We start from the raw sequence: 22927 nt of genomic DNA, 5'->3' as shown, positions 1-22927 counted from the left end.
AGCTATGGAGCCTCCAGCCTGTGCAAAAGGCTGTGACTGGACAGCTGATGGGGACAGACTATGGCCAGCACATAAATCAATCCAACACTCAAAAGCATGGGTAAGCAAACTAAGGCCCGGGGACCAGATCTGGCCCAATCGCCTTCTAAATCTGGCCCATGGACGGTTCGGGAATCAGCGTGTTTTTTACATGAGTAGAATGTGTCCTTTTATTTAAAATGCATCTCTGGGTAATTTGTGGTGCCTGCCTGGAATTTTTACATGAGTAGAATGTGTGCTTTTATTTTAAAAGCATCTCTGGGTTATTTGTGGGCCATAGGAATTCCTTCTTTTTTCTCTCCTTTCCCCCCCAAAATATAGTCCGGCCCCCCACAAGGTCTGAGAGACTGTGGACCGGCCCCCTGCTGGAAAAGTTTGCTGACCCCTGCTCAGAAGTCTGCACTGGATGATCATACATTACCCTGTCCCTCCTGTCATATCTTATACTTTACCACCATCTAGTGAGAGCAGGTGGGAACAGCACTATTAATTTTCTCCGCAAGATGGACCTGCTAAAAGCTAAAGGCACTTTTTGGCCTGCTGAAGACTCCCCGTCCCCCATTTTTTCAGACATTTTAATTGAAGCTTGATTTTATAGTTTTAACTGATTTCTCTCTCTCTGTGTGTGCATTGTTTCTTTGTAAAATGCTTAGTATTAAGTGGATATAGATTGTATAAATAAATACGCATTGCACACAGGTGTAGCCAAAGTGGAGCCATCCATCTGTTGCTAGACAGCAGTTGCCCCCCCAACTAGACAAAGGCAACTTTTTATTTGGGTTGCTGGCTGCTATTCCACATTTTTCTGTACAATATTTCCAGCCTCAAGGAAGCAGAAGTTTCCTCCTCCCCAAGGAGTAAACAGTCCTTATGGGATATTTGTCATATTTTTAAAAATCCACCTTTTAGCATTAAGTTGAGTTTCCATATGTCCAGAATTTTCTGACATAGCCGGGATTCGTCTGTTGAAAATAGTATCCGAGCAGAAATCGCTGTAATCCAGAAATCCAAATGTATGGCAACCCATGTCAGAAGTGTAGATTTTGGCAAATTTCCTTTTTAAAAAGCTAAAAAGAAAAACCCTTCTTTTTCAGATTTTGCAAAGAAAAAACGCTCAACAACTTTGTATCTGGATTAGCAGTTTTTGAAAAATGGCAACCCTAGTATTAAGAGTTAAGAAGGAGAATGGCACTAGTAAATTATAAAACCAGAACACTAAACATGCGAAACAAAAAAACGAAACGAGAGATTGCTGGAATGGCTTTGTGGGAAATGGAGGTAAGTGCAAAGCAGAGAGGGAGGTATGAGGTAACAAACAAAAAGGAGGAACTTTCTCATACAGGGTCGGGGCGGGTATGATTCAGACCAACCTGTTAAACAAAGCCAAATGTCACAGGTGATGCCAAATAAAGTCATACTTCAAATACTGTAAAGTCACGGTGGCTTTGTACACTGTTTTTTCATATTTGTCACAACTGTCGTCCAAGTGGCAGAAAAATCCATTAGTTTAGCTGTCCCCTTCCAAACCTTAAGACAATGTGGTTGTTTTTTTCTGAAGCCGCTAGGAACAAATCTTTCTTACATCAGCTCCTTCTACCCTAGATGTAACTTAAAGGAAAAATTACCAAGGGTTTTGAAAGGATGTTAGCATTAATTCCTGATAAAATAGCAAGAGGACACCATTTGGAGTCTAGGCCTGTTTTTTGCCATGTTGAATTATTTGAATTTTTAAAAATCTAGTGGTTGCTGTAGCCAAGTTCCTCCTTTGCTCCCCTACTGCAAATAAGAGACAGGCTTCCTGGATCACTTTGCTGGTGATCGATCTAGGGCAGGCATCCCCAAACTCTGCCTTCCAGATGTTTTGGGACTACAACTCCCATCAACCCTAGCTAACAGGACCAATGGTCAGGGATGATGGTTTGCCGCTGGTCAAATCCAGCTTCATAAGCATCGGGGTACGTCCTCCGTTTTGTAGCACATAAATCAAGGCTACTTTCTTGGCAAAGACCTGCTGCATCAGGCATTCTCTCTATATAACTTAGGGACCTGGGATTCTTTTTACCCCTCCTGGAAGGTCCATTCCACAGTGCAAGCTAGAACAACCTTTTACTGTCCTTATCAGATGGCTATAAATCAAGGCTTCTTCTGTGCGTGAGACACTGGCTTTGGCATCTGCACAAACACAGTCCGGCCTGCCTTTATTTACTTTCACTGTTAGGCATCATTACTGTGTAAATTGACAAACCTGTGATGAATCAGACCACCCACAATTACAACTGCATAAAATTCTGGACTTACACCTTTGGGTTGGGTTCCTCATACCTTTCGTCAACTTTTCATAGGTTGCCACTGAATAAAGGATATTTGCTTTTAAAAAGCTGCTTGGTTCTTCTCTCCTTGGTTGGACATCACCCATCTTCTCTGACAGTAGCGAACCCCTTTGGGGCCCCGAACCAAAATTATAAGTGTGTTATGTCACGCCATGAAGTCCTGAGCCACCCCAGAACCAGTTGCCTCCACATGGATGTTGAAGTCACCCAAAACCAGCCGCCTGTGAGTCCTTAACCAGGGGCATAGGAAGGGTGGCATGGGAGGCAGGCTGGAAGAGATGGGGAAAAGCTTACAGAAAATGCTATAGGAGAACAATCTTGGTGAACAAGGGGTTAAGTGGCCGGAGGAGATTCAGCTCCAGAGGCGTTCCTTATTATTTGTGGCTGCTGCTAAGAGAGAGAGTTAGGTCAACAAAGCCTATATCATTGGTTTTGCTCAAAATCCAGTTCCATTTGGATCCTGTACTCCCTACATTGTTTCCATTCACAGTGATAATTATCCAGACAATTTCAGGTTAGGTACTGGTTCCTGAGTCACCCTCTTGACTGATGCCATTTTCAGCACCAACTGCCTGGCAGGTTCAGATATTGTGAAGGTGGCAGGGGACTTTCTTTTCACCTGAGGATGTGATGTTGTTTCCACTCAGAAGAAGATAAAGTCTCTCTATGTGAACCCCCAAAGTAAGTCTTTCCTTTTTTGATTTGCAGAAAATACAAAGATTGTACCCTAAGTCTGCAAGAATACCACAAAGAAGAGCTGCTATTCTATTCATTGCATTCCTGTTGTCACAGTAATATTTATATGCTAGTGGTCTAAGAGTTTCTCACTGGGTTTCCAACAAGATCCGGTTGAATATGCTTCTGGTGCAAAGTTCTGTGGAAAACTAGAAATAAAAAGTGATGGTGACTGATGGGAAACCCCTCTGCTTCTGTCGGAGCCAGCCGTCACAAGTGGCACTTGTTTAGCATAAAATAAAGACACAGAAAGCCAGCAATATTTTCATGGATGGAGGGCAGCTCATTCCAACTTCTTCTCCTCTCCGGTCACTTTTTATTGTCCTTTGTTCTCTCCTGTAGCATGGCTTTTTGCCAATGTCTCACGTTACCTACATCCGGCCATGGCTTTTACCCACCCATCGCCTTATATGGTAATGCACTTTATACACTGCAAGGCACGGACATGCAGGTCACTGAGGTCAGCGAGGCATCCTGCAGTATTTACAAACCTCTGCCATGACTTCCTGGCTCCCACAAGCTTCTTTCACAGAGGTGACCAGAGCACATTTCATTTCTACCATGAAACCAGCAGCATTCTTGGTCTTTGCACTGGGAGCGATTATCATCATCAGCTACACTTTTTACAGAACTGAGACCAAGGTTGGAATCCTCACCCCATTTTCTGTATCCAGTATATATAAAAAATGGTTGGCCAACCAAGAAAGTGGTGCATAAAAGGGTCTATAACTGATTAATAGTTTTATGTTTCTCTGGAGAAATGATTACAACAAATATTGTGTTAGTAAGGACTTGAAAATGTTTTTAGGATGGAGAAGGAGAGATTGAGCGATTGGCACTATCGTGAAGCTGCTTGTCTTGTTTTATCAACAAAGTTTTCTTAAACCCTTTTAACTAGGGCTTTAGCTGCCCATTTACTGCCTAGTGGGTAAAAACACACCAAAACTGAGCAGAGATAAAGGAAGAATCAGTAGAAACCTTTGGTTCAAGGTTTAAAATCTGTTAAATACCTGCAGAGTATTTGTAGGTCAGACTATTGGTCCATCTATTCTAGGTCAATATCACCCATTCTGAGAGGCAGTGGCTCTCCAGGATCTCAATCTAAAGTCTTTCCCTTCACATGGCTGCTATATGATCCTTTTTTGAGATTGGAAAGTCCAGAATGGGACCAGGCGCTTCTGCATGAAAATACATACCACTGAGCTACATTCTCTCCTTGTGAATGCTTGTAATAATTTCTTTCTCACTGATTGCTCCAGATTGCCATCTTTGGAGGTCTCATGGGGCAAGCAGAAAGGATTCATGCTGCTACAGAAGATGGTAAGGATTTTATTTTATTTTTAAAAAAATCATAGCCACATAAGGCATTATTTCAAGTAATATATCAGAGAGCATTTGAAACCATGTTGCAAAGCATACATATTATTTTAATAAAGAAGGCACTTCTTTAATAAAGAAGGCACATTTCCCACCCCACCCCAGTAAAGTGGTAACAGACAACTCTAGTCGATAACTGGATAGAGACCTTTTAGGCTTTGAGAAATGTAAATAGCAGGTATGGAATTTTGTGGTGCAATATAATGAATAATGTGCAATATGATGTTGTTGTATTATTTAGTATCACAAGTGTGTTTAAGGTATTTGGGTTCTTTTAACAAAAACTTATTCAATCAAAGATAACCGAAGGAGGACTTCGCCACTACCAAGCCACTGTGGGATGGAATGGGAAGAAAAAGATGTAAGAGGTGTTCTCAAAAAACTAGACCAGCTGATGCCCAATGTAACTTTCAAGGATATAAAGACCACCACAAGTGCCAAGAACAGCAAAGCCACAATATTAAACCCCAAGGATTCTTATTGCATTGGAGATCCCTTGATAGTTCGACTGGATTTGTACAACCACTTGGGGAACAGAAAGGAGTATGGAGGAGACTTCTTACAAGCGAGGATCTATTCTTCACGCCTTAAGGCCGGAGCATCTGGGCATATTGAGGACCATAAGAATGGGACGTACCTGGTCAATTTCACTTTATTTTGGGAGGGCAAAGTCAGAGCATCTCTCCGGCTTATCAATCCCAGTGAAGGCGTTTCTGCATTGTGGGCTGCGAGGAAGAGAGGCTACAACAAAATAGGTTTCAGGGGCAGGTTTTTAAAAGGAACATTGGATGTCTTCAGCGACTGTGGTTTTAATATAGCAACAAAAGAAGAACTGTGTGAGTATCTGGACAGGAGAGACAAGGAGTCCTTCTACTGCGTGAAACCAAAGAATGTGTCTTGTGAAGCTCTTGTTTTGCTGAAGTCCTACAACAAGCCCATCTCATATCTCACAGCCCTGGAAAAGAGACTTTTTGACAGGTATGTTCTTTTCTGCTCAATATGCAAATATTTTACCTGAGGACAGTTCTGAACTGTGCATTTGTGCTCCTGGGCAATCGGAAGGCATCAGAAAAATGCCTGAGATGGATGAGTATTAACAAAAACCTTCCCCAAAATTGCCTGAGAACAAAGTTTGCACAGAGGTACTTTTTCACCTGTGCTTGCCATAAATGGGTGAACATTTCCCTCATTTCACTTGCACTGAGACCCAGGGATTTCTTTCTTTCATTCGTTCTTTTTCTTCAGTTCAGCAATGTATTTGTGTGAGGTGCTGGTAGTATATACAAACAGGGCAAGTTGATTGTCTATGGGCTCATCAACACTTCCATTTGATCCATATTTTCTATATCAATTTCTTATCATGAGTCTGAAAGCTTCCCCTGCCCTCCCTTCTCCATTGTTTCTTTCGGTTAAAATCCTATGTGAACCACAGAATCAGATCTTATGTGTCATTAAAACTCATTGGCTGCTGCTGACCAGCAAAATGAATTTTAGTGCAAAAAAGGAAACCCATCACCCCACTCCACCCCATTGCTACTGTTTTGTTTGGGCACAGACGGACCCGGAAGTCATAATCTACCAATGGGGGGTGGGAAACACACATGCTCAACTTGGCTACCATGGGTGGGGGTGGAGCTGGGGGTTGAGATGATCCAAAAGGCGAACTAGAAGAATGAAAGGGAAAATTGAATACAGAACAACTAAATCTGAATTTAATAGAAAGTGTGAGTGTTCCCTTATTTTCTTACACCCCAGGCACTAATTTTACTTTTCAACACCACTAGAGGCAAAGATCCATCACAACAGTTTTTTACTGAAGTAACATACCCTGAATCTACCACACAGGAAAAGTTATACGTCTGAATAAGCAGGCAAATAGTTACAGCAGCTGCTCCATGATGAGCTGGATTCAGACTCCATTTTAATTGGTTTTTATTACACCAAGGTAACACTTTAACTTTCTCCATGCCATGGCGTAAAGACACTCTGGGGTCTGCCCTTGAGATATTTCAATATAATTTCCCGTTTGCATCTAATAAGAACATGGCACTACAATAATTGTCTTGTTAGATCACTCCACAATCGTCAGGATGCTGTCAGCAGCTCCTGGCTCTTTGCCTAGGAAAGTATAAAGACAAGGGAAAGTTTCTTTGTCCCTTTTTATTTCAAACTTTACAGAGAGAGGCTATAGAACCTAGCTTCTTGGATAATGGCGTCATCCTGAGTGAATCTCCACCCCCTTCTCTCCCGCTTCCTCATTTGTCATTATCATCACCTCCTCTAAGTGCCCTCTGTCTTTGAGCTCTTTGCTCTCCTACTTTTAAGGCTCGCCGGGTTCTGGGAGATGGAGGGTCTGGAAGGCTTTCTAGTGACAATGTGTCAGCCAGCTGCTGCTCCAGCTCTGCCTGCTCCTCCTCTCCCATTATTTCCCCACTTTCCCCCTCATTTGTCTCTGAGCAGTGACATCTCGCAAACCATTGTTGTAAATCTATACTGTCTTCCTCTTCCTCCTCCCTGGAAGGGTCGGGATGGGGAGGCAGTTTCCACCACTCCTCCTCTTCTGCCCAGCGCCGGACAATGATCCACCTATGCAAGGCTTCCATTTCCCATAGAGGCCATTTAGGTGTGTACAGGAGGAGGTGGGATGAAGCCATTAGTCCTTTTAGAAGGACACCTAGTCTGACTTGGATTTCATAACGGATGCTTTCTCTCTTTTGAAGGTCCAACATTGGAGCTGAGATCCCGCAGGCATTTGGGGACATTAGCGTTGCAGCTTGTGGAAGTGAGTTGGCCTTCCTTTCAATTAGTTTTTATTAAAAGTTTGTGTGTGTTTGTGTTGCAAAACAAACAAATAAACAAGGAAAAGTACACATAGCATCTCCACTTTTGATTCGTAGAGTCTTTTTCACAGTTCGTTTGCTTTCTGTATGAGAAACTGTTGCCATAGACATCATGCAGTTGAGGGAAAGGATAATGTTATTTCATTTTATTGCACAATGTTTTTGCATGGTTCTTGTGTCAACATCATATGGGTAGGACTCTTAGTTTTATATTTATTTATTTTTATGGTCGTTGCAAGAGATTAGAGCTTGATTGGTTGCGTTCAGTTGGTTGCATTGTGGTTTGTTTGTGTGTTTGGGGTAGGGCTTGTTGGGTCAGATTAGCCATATTGATACTGTTGTGGGGAGTGGGTCATTATCTTGTTGTGCTGTATATGTTATAAAGGGGATCAGGACTGGGGTGAAGGCATCCTCCTTCGCTTGTCCCCTTCCTAGTTTAAGTTGTCACAACTTTTGTGGCATCCATCCCTAAGAATCTTATTTCCTGAGTCTTATCCAGGCTGCTGACCCAGACCTACATATCTCTTCCCCACCCAATTTTTTGTGTGCCTTGGTAAGGCTGTAGATAAATCTTGGTTTATCTTTGAGTTTTGTTTTGTTTGTTTTTTAAAGATATTTACTCCGTTGTTGTTTTTAAAGCTGAGACTCGTTGGCTGTAGCCTGGCTTTGAATTCTCTTTGGTTTTATTCTTTATTGCTGTTTTCAGGCCCTCTGAAAATTCTTGTGATAAAACAAGTTGGCCAAATAATTAGGATAAAGAATTGTTGTTCTGTGCTGCTCAGAGTCCCTGAAAATGACTCTGGCTTCAGAACTGGCATATTGTTTGCCAGGAGCAGACTTAAGAGGCAACAATAAAACGCTGCCTCTGCCAGGTATTTGCTTATTTCCTTCCTCCTCCGCCTTGGAACCTTGACTTTCCTCACAGACTGTAGAATGCTGGTTCCCCCACAACTGTGCTACAGTCACAGAGTTCAATGGAAACTGCTTATCTCTTGTTTCCATTTCTCAGGCAAGAAGACAACAGCAAGTGAGAAGTGCCAGGTTGGGATGAATTCCCCATCTCCCAGTGGCTTTGTCTGGCAGAACCAGTGGCATCCTGTGTTCTGCAATGTGTCCACATTCAACACTTCGGAGCGGATTAACACTTGCTTGGAACGAAAGCTAATTTACCTCCTGGGAGACTCAACTGTGAGGCAATGGATCGAGTATCTCACAAAGAGAGTCAATAGTAAGTTCTCTCACCTAGATAAAACCACAGTGCAGCTTTTACTGCCAACTTCATTCCTATTTCTGAGTAAGCCAGAATCCTTTTCTGTGCCCTGAACATTCTTTATTTAATTCACTTCTACTCCGCTCTTCATCCGAGGATCAGAGGGCAGTTTATATATGAAAACCTACAATTACATAACATAGTAACAACAACCCCGCAATATCCATCTTCCATACATTATTGCATTAATTCTGTTTAGAAAACCAGTTCTGCCACCTGAAATGACTGCCTCACCTATCCTCATGAATGGGCAAGTCCTACTCCTTCCTTGCTGTCAGATGCAAGAGAGTAGACAAGTTATTCAGAAATAAATAGCTCAGTATCTTCTGAGAGGTCAATGAACAAAGAAAGTTGGATTAATTCTATGTCTGTTCCCACATTAGCCCTTAAATATCTTGACAGCCATGGAGCTGGGAAGCACCGGAATTTGATCGCTGTGGACATGGAGAGAAATATCCAAATCCAGTGGAAAAAACACAACCACCCTTTAGTCACTGCTTCTGAGTATATGGTAAGAGATCATAACTACGTCGCTCAGGAGATTGACCTGGTGGCAGGTGACAAAGACACAGTGGTTGTCATCGGTCTGGGCCAGCACTTCCGCCCCTTCCCCATCGAGCTCTTCATCCGAAGGGCAATCAATGCCCGGGGAGCCATCCAGCGCCTTCTCCTGAGGAGCCCAGATACAAAAGTCATCATCAAAGGGGAGAACACCCGGGAGGTGTCCATAGCACAAGAAATATTTGCAGACTTCCATGGCTATGCCCATCAACTTGCACTAAAGGACATTTTTGGGGATCTGAAGGTGGGCTTCGTTGATGCCTGGGATATGACAGTTGCTTACGGCATGAACATACTTCACCCACCAGATCACGTGGTTGGAAATCAGATTGATATGTTTTTAACTTATATATGTTAAAGCGCTAAAGCAAAGAGGAAGCAGAGAACTACGGGTCAGAAAACATATCAGTGAAAGATATGGAGCACTTTATTTAAATAGTGCACTTGGATATTTTGCTCCATTGGATTTCCCTAAATACCTTTCTAGCCTTGTATCATTTTCAAATAGTGCCTGTTGAGATGCTTCTGGGAAGCTGCCTGGGATAGGGAGAATAATTGGTGTGGTTTTCTTCTGCATAAATATTTCTGTCAGGTAGGAGCAGACTCATATCTCATAGTCCATCACCCTGGTTTTGGCTCAGGGATGGCTTTGGGGTACATAACACATCCTACTATGGTGAAAGAGTAAGAAGATCCACTGCTCCACACTTTGAAGAATGTTGTACTTCTCTATTTGATCCCTTCCCCCCCCCCATTTTATCAAAGTAGCCCCAGATGTTGTAACCTTTCTTCAACTTGATCAATTTGGTTGCCCTTTTCTGAAACTTTTTCAACTCTACAATACAATTTTTTGAGGTGAGGTGACCAATACTCCAAGTGTGGTCAGATGCAATGGTTTGTATAAGTTATTTTGCTATTTATTTATTAAATTTATATACAGTGGTACCTCTGGTTATGAACTTAATTCGTTCTGTTCTTAACCTGAAACCGTTCTTAACCTGGGGTACCACTTTAGCTAAAGGGGCCTCCTGCTGCCGCCGCACCGCCGCCGCATGATTTCTATTCTCATCCTGCGGTAAAGTTCTTAAACCGAGGTACTACTTCCGGGTTAGCAGAGTCTGTAACCCGAAGTGTTTGTAACCAGAGGTGCTTGTAACCCAAGATACCACTGTACCGCCCTTCATCTGAAGATCTAAGGGTGGTTCGCAAGATAATGGCATTATGATACTGGTCTCTCTTGCTTTCAAATAAGAGATGAAGATACCTAACATGGCATTCCCCTTTTTCACAACTGACGCACACTGAGTCAGACTTCATCAAGCTATTCACCATGTTCCTGCCATAGTTCAAAAAGATGAAAAAGTTGGAAAGTGGTTAAGCTTTTGGAGGGCAGCAAAGTTGGATACTGAATCACCATTAGCTTGACCCCTTCTTGATTGAGGAGGGTCCACTAGTGCTTAACAGGCATTGCAAATTGAAGGGACACTTGGAACTCAGCTACATTAGTCAAGAAACAATGTTTTGAATGAGTTATAAACATGCAACACCAGATAATAATAATAATAATATTTTTTTGTTTATACCCCGCCCTTCCCGGTTCAGAAAACTGGGCTCAGGATGGCACTGAGAGCAAAAAATAAAAATCTAAATGATTTTCCATAGTGTTTTTTTTCTTTTAATTTCTGACTTTTTATAGAAGTTTTTTCCTGTCTTTACATCCACCCCTAGAGTGGGGCAATTAGCTCTCTGAGGGCAGAGGGCCTTCTGAGTAGTGGCACCCACTCTGTGGAATGTCCTCCCGTCAGATGTCAAGGAGATGAGAGATTATATATCTATCAGGAGACATCTGAATGCAACCCTGTATAGGGAAGCTATGTAAGGTTTAATGTTTTACCATGTTTTTCTATATGCTGGAAGCCACCCAGAGTGGCTGGGGCAACCCAGTCAAATGGGTAGGGTACAAATAATAAATTATTATTATTATTATTATTATTATTATTATTATTATTATTATCTGGCAACTGCCAGAATTTCTTGAAACCAAGTCCCTTATTTCTTCCATTATTGCAAACTGGAGAGAACAGATATTTTTAGGCAGTTCACAAACTTTACCTGATCCTATTACATTCAAGGCTTTTGCTGCTGTGTTAAAATCTAAAACTGTCGAATAATTTTTGTTGTGTGGATGTTTTGGGTACATTCCAATCAAAGTTAATCGCCTTCAAGTTCCACAGAACTTTAAGTTCCGCAGGAGGACAGAGCAATCTTGAACAACGGAAAAAGGGGGAGAATGGGGCAGCAAGAAGGTTGAGGGGATCCGGGCAGCTCCCAAACGAGGAGTGATAACATTTGGGACAATTTACTTCAGAATCAAGGGGAATAAGACAGCATTTGGTAAAACTGTGTAAGTGTTTGTGGTGTGAGGAAAGTGGATAGGGAACATGAGCAGATCCTGTCTGCTAGATCAGACCAAAGGCCCATCTAATTCAGTAAGCAGGGATTGTAGTTTTGCTGTTTTGTTTTTAATTCCTTACTTGTTCATATCCTGTACTTTATTCTGTGAATCACTCTGAAATCTTACGCTGAAGGGTGTTATATAAATCTGAATGAATGAATTGCAAATAGTAGCATATTTAGCAGCTCTTTGAACATTGCTATAATAAATTTTTGCCATATAATTGAAAATGCACCGTTTTCTTTTTTTTATGCTCTAGTACACATTGATTTTTCAGCAATAGCTATGAACCAGAGTTGACTTTACCATAAATCATTATTTAATTCTTCTAAATATCCCTCCCCCTTTTTGCAATAAACATCCTGGCAGTTATTTATAAATATAAAATCAATTCTTTATCCAATCCATAATCATTTGGTCCATTTCATATCCCCAGTACTGCCAGAATTTCTGGGGACAGATTGGGGTTAGTGTGTGTTAAATTCACCCGTGTATAGTGGCACCTAAATATTATCTTAAGAGTAGATTCTTGAATCTTTGTTGAGATTGATTTCATAAGCACCTTGTTACGTATTCATTCATAATTTTATTTGCATGCGGCTTTCCCATAAAAAATCATGCTCAAAGCAGTTTACACAACAAAGAATACAGAGATGTATTTCAAAGTCAAACTCTGCAAAAGCGATTTTGTAGTAATATAATGAAGCAACACTACAATAGCATATCCTCTACATATTTCTCCAAAACCTGTAATGTGATTCCAGCACCTAGGTATGCTTATCCCATTAGGTCCACGGTCAGGGATGATGCAACTGTAGTTCCCTAACTACAGTTAGGGCCACAGAAAGAGAGCTTTAAGGGGAGGGGCAGATGTACAAGGTTCCGGTGTAGATCCTGTTGGAGGCGGAACTCGGATTCAGATTAGGGCATCTATTGCTGCTGAGAGGAGTGCGAAGCTCCGCTCGGGGGGCTTGTTTCTGTAATAAAAAGTATCTTGAACTGATAGGCGTCAGCTTACTGCCAGGAAGCTGGCTAGTCGCAAGGGATCATTATAGAAAAACAGGAAGCCACTTTACATTCAGTCAGTCCATGACCCACAATGTCAGAAAGCAGGTCTCCAGAGCTTCCGTCAGGAGGATCTTAAAGTCCTACCTGGAGATGCTGCCAGGGATTGAACCTGGAACTTTTTGCATGCAATGTGCTTGCCATGGCCCTTCCTTCAGAAAGGAATACAGTGGTACCTCAGGTTAAGAACTTAATTCGTTCTGGAGGTCCATTCTGAAACTGTTCTTAACCTGAAGCACCACTTTAGCTCCACTCAATTGGAAGCCGCCCAGAGTGGCTGGGGAAACTCAGCCAGATGGGCGGGGTATAAACAATAAATTGTTATTATTATTATGATTACTATTATTATTATTATAGCTAATGGGGCCTCCCGCTGCCACCGCGCTGCTGCTGTGTGATTTCTGTTCTCATCCTGAAGCAAAGTTCTTAACCTGAGGTACTATTTCTGGGTTAGCGGAGTCTGTAACCTGAAGCGACTGTAACCTGAAGCGTCTGTAACCCGAGGTACCACTGTACTGTACATACAACGTAGCTTAGAAGAAACACAATTGGCTTCTAAGTAGCCCAAGCTGCATAACCTGCCAACTCACATGGCTGATAGCATGGGCCATATGTGCCAACTCCTTAGGGCTGAGATGTCTTCTGCCTGCACAATATTGTTTAGCAGGGCACTCAGCCCCCCCCCCCCCGTGATGAGGGCGCAGAGGAAGCCAAGCACTGAGCCAAACGCTGCCCAGCTGCATGGCATCAGGCTAGGCACTCAGCTTCCTCCTGATGATGTGCATGCATTGTGTGCATGAAGTCACAGGCACACATCATGTTCATGTGTGATGTCACTGACATGTGACACATGTCGCAAGTGTGATGGCGCATGCGTGACCCAATCCTGGGACCTCCAATCTTGGGCCAAAGCTGGCACCTCTGGCATGGGCCAATACCTATGTACAAAAAAAGATGACGACAGAGGGGAAAGCACCCCGCCTTTATAATGTGTAACCAGGAGGGTTCATAACTGACAAATCAATCAGGAGGCAGCAAAGGGATGTTGGTCTGGGCTGGAGACACTTAGGAGGAGACTGTCGTTGAAGGGCGCTTCTCCCTGGGAGGGTAGGCCAGGCAGTTTTGTGCATCAAAGCCTCCATTATCTGGATTCAGAGGGATTATGTGTTTTGCCTTCTTCTCTGTAATGTGTGACTCTTGGTGCCAATAGTTCTGGATCCTCAGCAGTTATGATAAGCTTAATGCACACAGTAAAGCAGCCTTGATGGATTAAGATGGATGGCACCACGTCAGGCGTGTGTTGATCTTTCAGAAGCTGTTTGGACGTTTGTGCCAACTTTTGCTCCTTTAAGTCCTACTAGTCAAGGCCTTGGCATTGTGATGAGCATCACAGAAAACAAACATGAAACCAAAAGTGACAGCATAATGTGTTTGGCAAGCCACTGCTGGGGTGTGCACAGGTAGTCTGTATGGGCAGATGCAGACTTAGTCTCTCCCCTGCTCCAAGTTAGATTATGGCCATTCACAGTCTGGATCCCACTTTCAATGCAAACAGTATCAACGGGGGGGAAACAACCAAATGTCACAGAAACACATTATGCCAACCCCAGAGTTTATTCATAGATATCACAAGACAGAAGCTCGTCTACCCAGCTTCAAGTGTGGAACTCACCAGCTTTTGTTATCCCAAATCTCTTCATTCAAAAAAAAAAGACAAATGATGAAAATGACATTTTTTCTTTTGTGTGTCTGACCACAACCTAGATCTTCATTTTGAAAAGACCATTGTGACATTTTAGTTGGTATTACTCAAGTATTTCCTTACTGTGCTTTTCTACTAATGCATGAACAGAACATGGGAAGTTTCTGTCTGCTTTGGGGTATAAAACAAAAAAAGGTTTATGTGGCATCTGCACACACACCATTTGAATGGGAATGCTCATCAATTTTGTGGGGGCCGCCCCCCCCCAATTTTTGTTGTTGTGGGAGGCTGAAGCCCCCACGGCCCCTAGGAGTTGTCTCCCATGAAGAGCATCATCTTTGTGAATGTGGTGCTGACTGCAATGCTCCATCAAGTTCCACAACTTCCAGCCAAGAGGGCACGCTAAAACAGGATGGATGCAACAGAATACAAGTTTATAACATTATTATTTTTTAATTCTACACATTGCATTCCTAATATCAGACCAATACTTACGAGCTAGTGGGTGAAGGGATTCTCACTGAGTTTTCAACAATGTGCAGTTGGATACACACCTGGGGCAAAGTGCTGTGGGAATCTTGGAATCAAAAGTGGTAGCTGATGGGAAGGTCTCCACTTCCTTCACAGAGCTGACCAGAATGCCTTTTGCTTGCACCACGAGGCCAGCAGTTTTCTTGCTCCTAGTACTGGGAACAATTGTAGCCCCTCAGCAACACCTTCCACAAAACTGAGACCAAGGTAGTAATCCTCGCCTTGTTGGCTTACTGAAAAAGTGGTGAATAGAAAGCTCTTTCGTTGATTGGTAGATTTGTGCCTCTTGGGTGAAATGACTGCCAGCTGTTCCCTCCCTCCTGGTTTTTATTAGCCAAGAGGGGCAAGGGTCTAGGGCGCAAGTGGTCTCCCTGCCTGATCCAAGCACCTTGCCCACAACCTTGAGCCTTACCAACTGAAGCTCATCCAACACATCAGGACTAGACTGTGCTCTGGACACCCCATGAGATTCATCTGCTATAACAGAGGTCTTTGTGGATGCAAGCAATTTTATCCTCAGAATGCTTTGCAAATAAGCCACAGTGAGCTACCGTTGGTTCTACCACCTCCTTTGGGCCAGCCTGTAAAATGCTCCATCAAAACACGTTCAATACCCTACTACGCAAATACAGTTGTCACAATACACAAAGCATATTGTGTGCGGTGTATAACCTATGAGGCTAATTCCAATATTAATACATTTCTTCTTTTCTTTGCCAGGGAGAAGGTGGAGGAAGCACCACGGGGAAGGAGGTGTTGTTGCTGGTGAGAGGATGAAGGAGGAGCATGCAGGTGGCAAATGGTGCACTTCTTGCAGTCGTGGATCTGTCACCCCTCCCAGCTATCCCTAACCTGCAACCCTGAGCAGTGGCATAGCATGGGGGGCCCACAGGGGCAGTTGCCAAGGCACAAAATTGTTAGGGGGCACAAAATTTCAATGCCCCATGCTGCCTCAATATAGCTGCACACTTCCATCACTGGACTCTGTTGAAAACAGCTTTTCCATGTGAACCAGGAAGTGATCTCTCCAGATAATGGAACGACTTTTCTTTTCTTATCTCTGTGGCTGCGATCTCCTGGGTGATGAAGACACCATTAGGCAGCTGAATGTGCCTGTGTACTCCATCTGGTTCCCTTCTTCCCACACGGCCCCGGGCCCTGGCAACCCCTGCTATGTTACTAGCCTTAAGGCAATTGCTTCACCTCACCTCATGGCTGGGCTGGCCCTGGTGGAGTGAGAAACCCCCCAGATTTTCTTAGGTATTATCAGGTGTTTGTTTTCCCCCCAAGTTGGAACTCAATTCCGGCACTTCTCAGGTAGGTACCATTGCATTTTTTAAAAAAATAATTTTTATTGAATGATTTTATGATACAAAAAACAATACAGCCATACTACCACTAAATATAATTAAGAAATAAAAATTACATACATTGATATTTAGTTTGTTGTTTGTTATTTACCGTCTTATTTCCTCCCAAACATTGCATACAACACACATATGTGCAGACACCCACACACCCACACCTGCACACAAAATGATAATAATGAAAGTAAATATTTTTTCCTCTTTTATCTTCCAAAATCTTTTCTTCAACTTTGACTTCCTGTCAAGTCCCTTTGCATATATTTTATCTTACATTTGAATGTACCCAAAACAATAAACTTTTCTATATAATTTTTCTAATACATTCTGAAAACATAATAAATCCTTAATTGTTATCCACCTTCTTTTAGTTCCTTTATCACTCGAATGCTAGCACGGAGTCAAAACTATTATTGTATTTTTGAACATATCTTCTATAACCATCCCATTTTCCAGCAAATTTTTGCTTTGAGTTTCTTCTGAGTTTACTAGTCACTTGAGCCGTCTCCACCAATTCCTGAAATTTGATTTGCCAAACTGTTATTTTTGGAGCCTCATGATCTTTCCATCTCTTGGCCACAAGTGCACGAGCCGCTGTGGTTGCATTCAAGAATACCTCTCTTAAATTTTTTGGGATCTCTTTATCTATAATACTTAATAGAAATGCCTCCGGTTTTTTAGTAAAAGTTATCCCCATCATCTTTTTTAATTCATCGTATTGTCATTGTAAGAGAATAAGGGAGGTGTTAATGGAGAGTTCCAGCACCTCTTTTTCTAGAAAAATAGTACTAGGAATTATTATTGCTAATTTTGTTTGGAGAAGGAGGAGGATTGAATTTATTACCCACCCTTTCACCAACAGGTCCCAGGGTGAGTTACACCAATTTAACATTCAGAATTAAAAACCGTAGAAGCCGAGTACAATCACAGGAATTGGGAGGGTAATAGGGCATGATGTTTCTGCTGCCCAGATTCAGTCCCCCCCCCTTGTCAAGAACAAACACCATTTTATTTTTGATTGACGTCAAGTCCCGTGTTATTTCAAACAAAATATGATGTGTGCAAAAGACTTTGGATTCCCAGGTCATTGCAATATTCTCTAGCACCCACTTCCTGCATGATCTATCATTCTTGGTTTCACAAGGCTGTGAGCCATTCTCCGAAACATCCTGGAACAATGAAAATGCAGCTTGATTTATGTTACTGGGCTAAGGGTTGACTGAGTTTTCAACAGCTTAGAGTTGCCAAGTAGGAGGCCTGGAATCAAAGGTAGCAACTGATGCAGAAACCTTTCTTTTGCAACAGAGACCAGAATGAGGCCAGCTGGTTTCTTGGCTCTCATGCTGGGAGCAATCATTGCCCTCAGCTACACCTTCCACAGAACTGGGACCAAGGCAGGAATCATCACCTTATGTTCTATATTAAAAACAAAACTTGTTGGACAAGCAAAAATGTGGTTTACAGAAAGGTATTTAATTGGCTAAAAGATTGGGTGAAATGATTGCATCTGATGTTAATTGTGTCTGGTGACCCTTACAGGGACGTGGAAAATGTGGTGGGTAAATAGAAAAAGGCAGCCAAAATGGTCAAGGGAGTAGAGATGGTCTTTGACAAGGAAAGGTTACGCTATCTGGGACTTTATGGTTTAGAAAAGGGGTGAATGAGGTGGCATGATGGAGAGGGATAAAATTATGAATGGTGTGAAGAAAAAGGAATTCCTTCTTCGCAATGAAATTTGTTCCCACAAGATCTCATGATGGCCACCAACTCCGATGGCTTTAAAGGGGCTTTAGACAAATTCATAGCTACCAATGGTTGAAAATTGGTGTGCCTCTGAATTCTAGTTGTTGGGGAACAAGTAAGAGGATCATAGAATTATAGGTTTGGGAGGGACCCAAAACAGAGGTCTATTGCATTCATGACCTGCTTGCAGGTTTCACATTGGAGCATCTACATGTGGCTACCATGAAAACAGGAAGCCTGGTTTCATGAGCCCTTGACCTGAACCAGCAAGGTGGTCTGGCATTATTATTTTTTAATGTAATATTTTTTAATTCAAAGGGGATCACAGCTGTACTGAAAAGGGTACCATTCAGGAATATTCTGGAATGGTAGAAAAACGAGAAGCTCTGTGTTTGGAATTCTTCCTCTCCCATCTCAACCATACAGATACCTAGATGTGACAGGAAATGTGGTTAGGAGCGAAAGGCACAAATGAAAGATGGAATTCCAAGCCATACAAGTTGGAATGGGGGGGGGGGGGGAATGAAGAGTTAAAAAGCATCCTTCAAAATCTAGACCAGCTGATGCCCAGAGTTACTTTCAGTGCTATAAGTACCACCACAAGTGCACAGTAAGGCCCTTCTATTAAACAGCAAGGATTCTTATTGCATTGGCTGTTATGCCTTGGCTGATATGCCTTGACTGTTCAACTGGATTTGTTTGACCACTTAGGGAACAGAAAGAAGTACGGAGGAGACTTCTTACAAGCAAGGATCTTCTCTCCAAGCCTAAAGGCTGGAGCTGCTGGGCATATTGATGACCATAAGAATGGGACATACCCAGAATCCTTTTCTGTGCCCTGAACATGCATCTTACAGGCATTCTGTAATTAATTCAGTTTAGGAAACTTCATATACACCAGATAGATATACTGCTGATATGGGCTGAAGGGGAGCTATGAATTGGTCTAGTCTACTTACTGAAAATATTATAGGAACTTGCCTTTGGTGCCAGCTAAGTGAAAATGGCAAGGGTTAGTGAGATGAAAAGACGGCTGGCCAGAGATTACTCTTAACAGGGAAAGCTGGTATCTAGTAATCAGCAAGAAATCAGCAAACGTTCTCAGCCTCTGGTTATAAAATATTTGGTATGTATTTGTTTGCTCATTCATGCATTTAGTGTATAGAGAACAAGAGGCAGTTCTGAATCAACTCATCAGAGGAGAGGGAACTCCCAGCTGAGTTGTAGCCTCACCCATCTTCCTGCTTAAGTTCTTTCTGCAAGGGGAGGAGCACCAGCTTCCAGATTTTTTTAAAGCTCTTTTGGCTGGTGGGTGGCACTCTGCTTTCTTGCCATCAGATCCAAGAGGGGGGAAAAGATTTTCAGTAGAGTTTTCCCCACAAGAAGCAGTCGAATAATTTGTCAGAGAAGAATTTTCAAAAGTTTGTGTTGATTTTGTTTCTCTTCCCACATTAGCCCTTTAATATATATATTTAAATAATATTTATTAAAATTTTCCAATCAAACCCAATTATATATTCCAAATTATACAAATTATCCAATTATCAAACAATCCCAATGCTATGCCTAATTATAAATTATTATTATTTTTTGGCTGACTTCCCATGCTTTGAGATTGGAGGAAATCCTAATCATCTCATAGATCTACCGCATTTCAAAATATTACAATAATTCTCTTAATACATTCTGGTGTTAATCCTTAATTATTTTCTTTCTTTTTTATTAAGTTTTTTATTTATACAACAAGAAAAAGGAAAAAAAACACAAATAACAAATTACACACAAATTACAAAAATAACCATAGACACATAATTTTCTTAGCAAACAATAAAACATCTATTGGTCTTAACACTAAAGACCGTCTACTCCATATTTCAAATTCATATAACTTTTTGCCACTACACACTTTTATCATAATTAATCTTATTCTCAATAAATCTAATTTCTTATATCTACCTTGCAACTATTACTGAAGTTCCTCGAATGCTGCAACAGAATTTAAACTACTATATTTATTTTTCAGATAAACTTTGAAAACCTCCCATTTTGAAACAAATTCTTGTTTTGATTTATTCTTTATTTTTTCTGATAAACCATCTAATTCAGCATATTCTGTCAGCTTTTGGATCCAATCTTGTATAGAGGGGATTTCATTACTCTTCCATTTTGCTGCGATCAAAACTCTTGCTGCCGCCGTCACATATAAAAAGATACCCTTCCTCTTTTGTGGAATATCCAAATCTGTTGTTCCCAGGAGGTAGGCCTCTGGTTTTTTATTGAAAGAGATCTTTAGCATTTTTTGCAGTTCTCCATGGATACTCTCCCAGAATACCTGTATTTTCCTACATATGCACCACATATGGTAGAATGTTCCTGATTCACTACATCTCCAACAATTACTTGACACATTTTTATACATTTTTGAAAGTTTCCATGGTGTTAGATACCATCGATGTTGCATTTTTTGAAAGTTCTCTCTAATCGTGTAACAATTTGTGAATTTCCAATTGATCTTCCATAAATTTTCCCATTGGGCCATGGTTATTGAATGGCCAAAATCCTGGGACCACCTCACTATTGCCACTGTTACCTCCTCCTCCTTGACTGTCCAGTCAAGGAGGAGTCGATAAGTTTTGGAAAGAGTTTTTCTTTTAGAATTTACAAGATCAGATTCAAATTGGGAAATTTCTGTTGAGAACCCCTTTTGCTTGTCAGATTTAAATTTTTCAAATAACTGATGGTATTGGAACCAGTCTGAGATGTGTTCTCTTATTTCCTCAAAGTTTTTTAATTTTATTTGGTTATCTTCATTTTTTAGAAGTGTTTTATATGTTGGCCAGCTTTCCTGAGTATTTTTCCATTTTACTGCTACGGCTTCTATTGGAGAAGTCCACCACGGGACTTTAGGCTCCATCAGGTCTTTATGTGTTTCCCATACAGCAAAGAGTGATTTTCTTATTATATGATTGGTAATTTTTTAATGAATTTTTGCTTTTCCATATAACAGGTAGGCGTGCCATCCCCAACGGTTGTCAAAACCTTCCAGGTCCAGGAGGTCCGGATCCTGCAACGTGCACCAATCTTTCAGCCAGGTGAAACAGGCTGCCTTGTAGTAAAGTTTTAAGTCGGGTAGGGAAAAGCCTCCTCTCTCTTTTATGTCTATTAAGATCAGGTGTTTAATCCTAGGATTCTTCCCTTCCCACAGGAATTTGGAAATTTCTCTTTGCCATATCTTGAGACAACCTGCTTCACCCAGTATTAGAATCATTTGAAATAAAAAGAGTAATTTTGGAAGCACGTTCATCTTTGTAATGGAAATCCTACCCAGAAATGTTAATTTTAGTTTACTCCAGGTTACAAAGTTTTTTCTAATCTCTAACCAAGTTTTGGTGTAATTATCCTGAAATAAGTTTATGTTCTTATGGGACGCGGGTGGCGCTGTGAGTAAAACCTCAGCGCCTAGGGCTTGCCGATTGCAAGGTCGGCGGTTCGAATCCCCGCGGCGGGGTGAGCTCCCATCGTTCGGTCCCAGCTCCTGCCCACCTGGCAGTTCAAAAGCACCCCTAAGTGCAAGTAGATGAATAGGGACCGCTTTATAGTGGGAAGGTAAACGGCGTTTCCGTGTGCTGCGCTGGTGCCGGCTCGCCAGAGCAGCTTCGTCACGCTGGCCATGTGACCCGGAAGTGTCTCCGGACAGCGCTGGCCCCCGGCCTCTTAAGTGAGATGGGCGCACAACCCTAGAGTCGGACCCGCGTCCAATATTGTTCCTTAACCAGCTGCTATTCAAACATTAGCTTTTCCTGGGGGGGGGGGGTTACCAAGTAAACTGGAAATACAAGTATCAAAAAGTAAAATGTTAGAGGTTTACCTCCCACCCAATTGCAGTGTAATTTGATTCAGCTAGCTGATCAGTCTACTTTCGGTTTCACTCCTGGTTCCTTGCTAAAGTAATACTGCATCACAAACCTCCCAAGCAGATATCGAAAGTTCTTTGGTGTTTCTCCAGTTGTTAATGAGATGTCTCTTCTACTCAAATATAATAAATCGGGGAGTCTTTTAATCTTCTTCCAGGAAACCAAGAGTCAAAAGCCTTGATTTTACTTTCCTTTTCTTTTTGCAATAATTTCTACAGTTAGTACAGTAATTATTAAAGTTATTAAAACCGTATTATATCAACAACTGCAAAATTTTTAGTCTCACTTGCTTTCATAAGTCCAGTAGTCGTTCCTTCCAGAGGGGATTCGCAAAGTGTAATCACATAGAGAAATATCAAAGGAAAGTAAATAAAGGCTCATCCCACCCTTTCTGTTCTGCCAAACCAACATCTCAGATAATAATCCCTTTTCCAATTGAATCTTCTAAATCTTCAGAGGCTGAATTAAATCAGGATATCTGGAGGGTATGTAAACCTCAATAAATGATGTCCTGAACTTGTCCTTGTCCTGAACTGGAGTTCAGTTTTTGAACTTGTTCTCCCATGGACCAAGAACATTTAACAAATCCATCCCCAAGGGCTGGTCCACACCCAGCATACCTCATTTTTGTTATAATGGCGGGATGCAGTTCAGCCGACGCATCCTTAGCACTAGGTCTGCTGGAGGAGATCAAAGACATTCATCCCCTTCGGCATCCTGTTCCCCACAGGGCCCAACAACACACCTGTGGGAAGGTTCTGGTTGGTCACTGTAGGAGCAGAACATAAGAACATATGAAGAGCCAGCTGGATCAGGCCCATGGCCCATCTAGTCCACATTCTGTTCTCACAGTGGCAACCCAGATGCCTTGGGGAAACCCTTAATCAAGACCCAAGCACAAGAATGCTGTCCTCTCCTGCAGTTCACAGCAAGTGGTATTCAGAAGCATGGAGGCAGATCATAGCCTTCATAGCTAGCAGCCATTCATAGCCTTATCAAGC

The 22927-nt window shown here is 41.9% G+C and overlaps 1 protein-coding gene and 1 long non-coding RNA gene across 3 annotated transcripts in view; one reads left to right on the top strand and one right to left on the bottom strand.

Moving 5' to 3' along the window:
* LOC309357748 overlaps nucleotides 1-22927 on the bottom strand; it is a 241424-nt gene that overhangs the window by 10591 nt on the left and 207906 nt on the right. The window lies entirely within an intron of this gene.
* Nucleotides 2852-10477, top strand: LOC309357602 (NXPE family member 2-like). 2 transcript variants are annotated; one of them, XM_081889895.1, is made up of 7 exons: nucleotides 2852-3050; nucleotides 3637-3746; nucleotides 4364-4424; nucleotides 4781-5459; nucleotides 7202-7263; nucleotides 8331-8549; nucleotides 8975-10477. In XM_081889895.1, exons 2-7 carry the CDS (start codon nucleotides 3666-3668, stop codon nucleotides 9508-9510), a joined length of 1638 nt encoding a protein of 545 aa, XP_081746021.1. In that variant the 5' UTR covers nucleotides 2852-3050; nucleotides 3637-3665; the 3' UTR covers nucleotides 9511-10477. The 2 variants fall into 2 exon arrangements, with proteins under 2 accessions (XP_081746021.1, XP_081746022.1); XM_081889896.1 differs by lacking the exon at nucleotides 3637-3746.

Source organism: Podarcis melisellensis (assembly GCF_964234715.1).
Source record: "Podarcis melisellensis genome assembly, chromosome: 15".
In the NCBI taxonomy this organism is placed as follows: domain Eukaryota; kingdom Metazoa; phylum Chordata; class Lepidosauria; order Squamata; family Lacertidae; genus Podarcis; species Podarcis melisellensis.
Note: the sequence above shows the minus strand (reverse complement) of the source record. Positions and strands in the feature narration are given on the sequence as shown.

Coding starts and splice junctions, on each gene's coding strand:
- LOC309357602 (XM_081889895.1), top strand. CDS start 3,666: ATGAAACCAGCAGCATTCTTGGTCTTTGCACTGGGAGCGATTATCATC. Junction 4,425..4,780: donor TCATGCTGCTACAGAAGATG/GTAAGGATTTTA, acceptor ATTCAATCAAAG/ATAACCGAAGGAGGACTTCG. Junction 8,550..8,974: donor TCTCACAAAGAGAGTCAATA/GTAAGTTCTCTC, acceptor TTCCCACATTAG/CCCTTAAATATCTTGACAGC.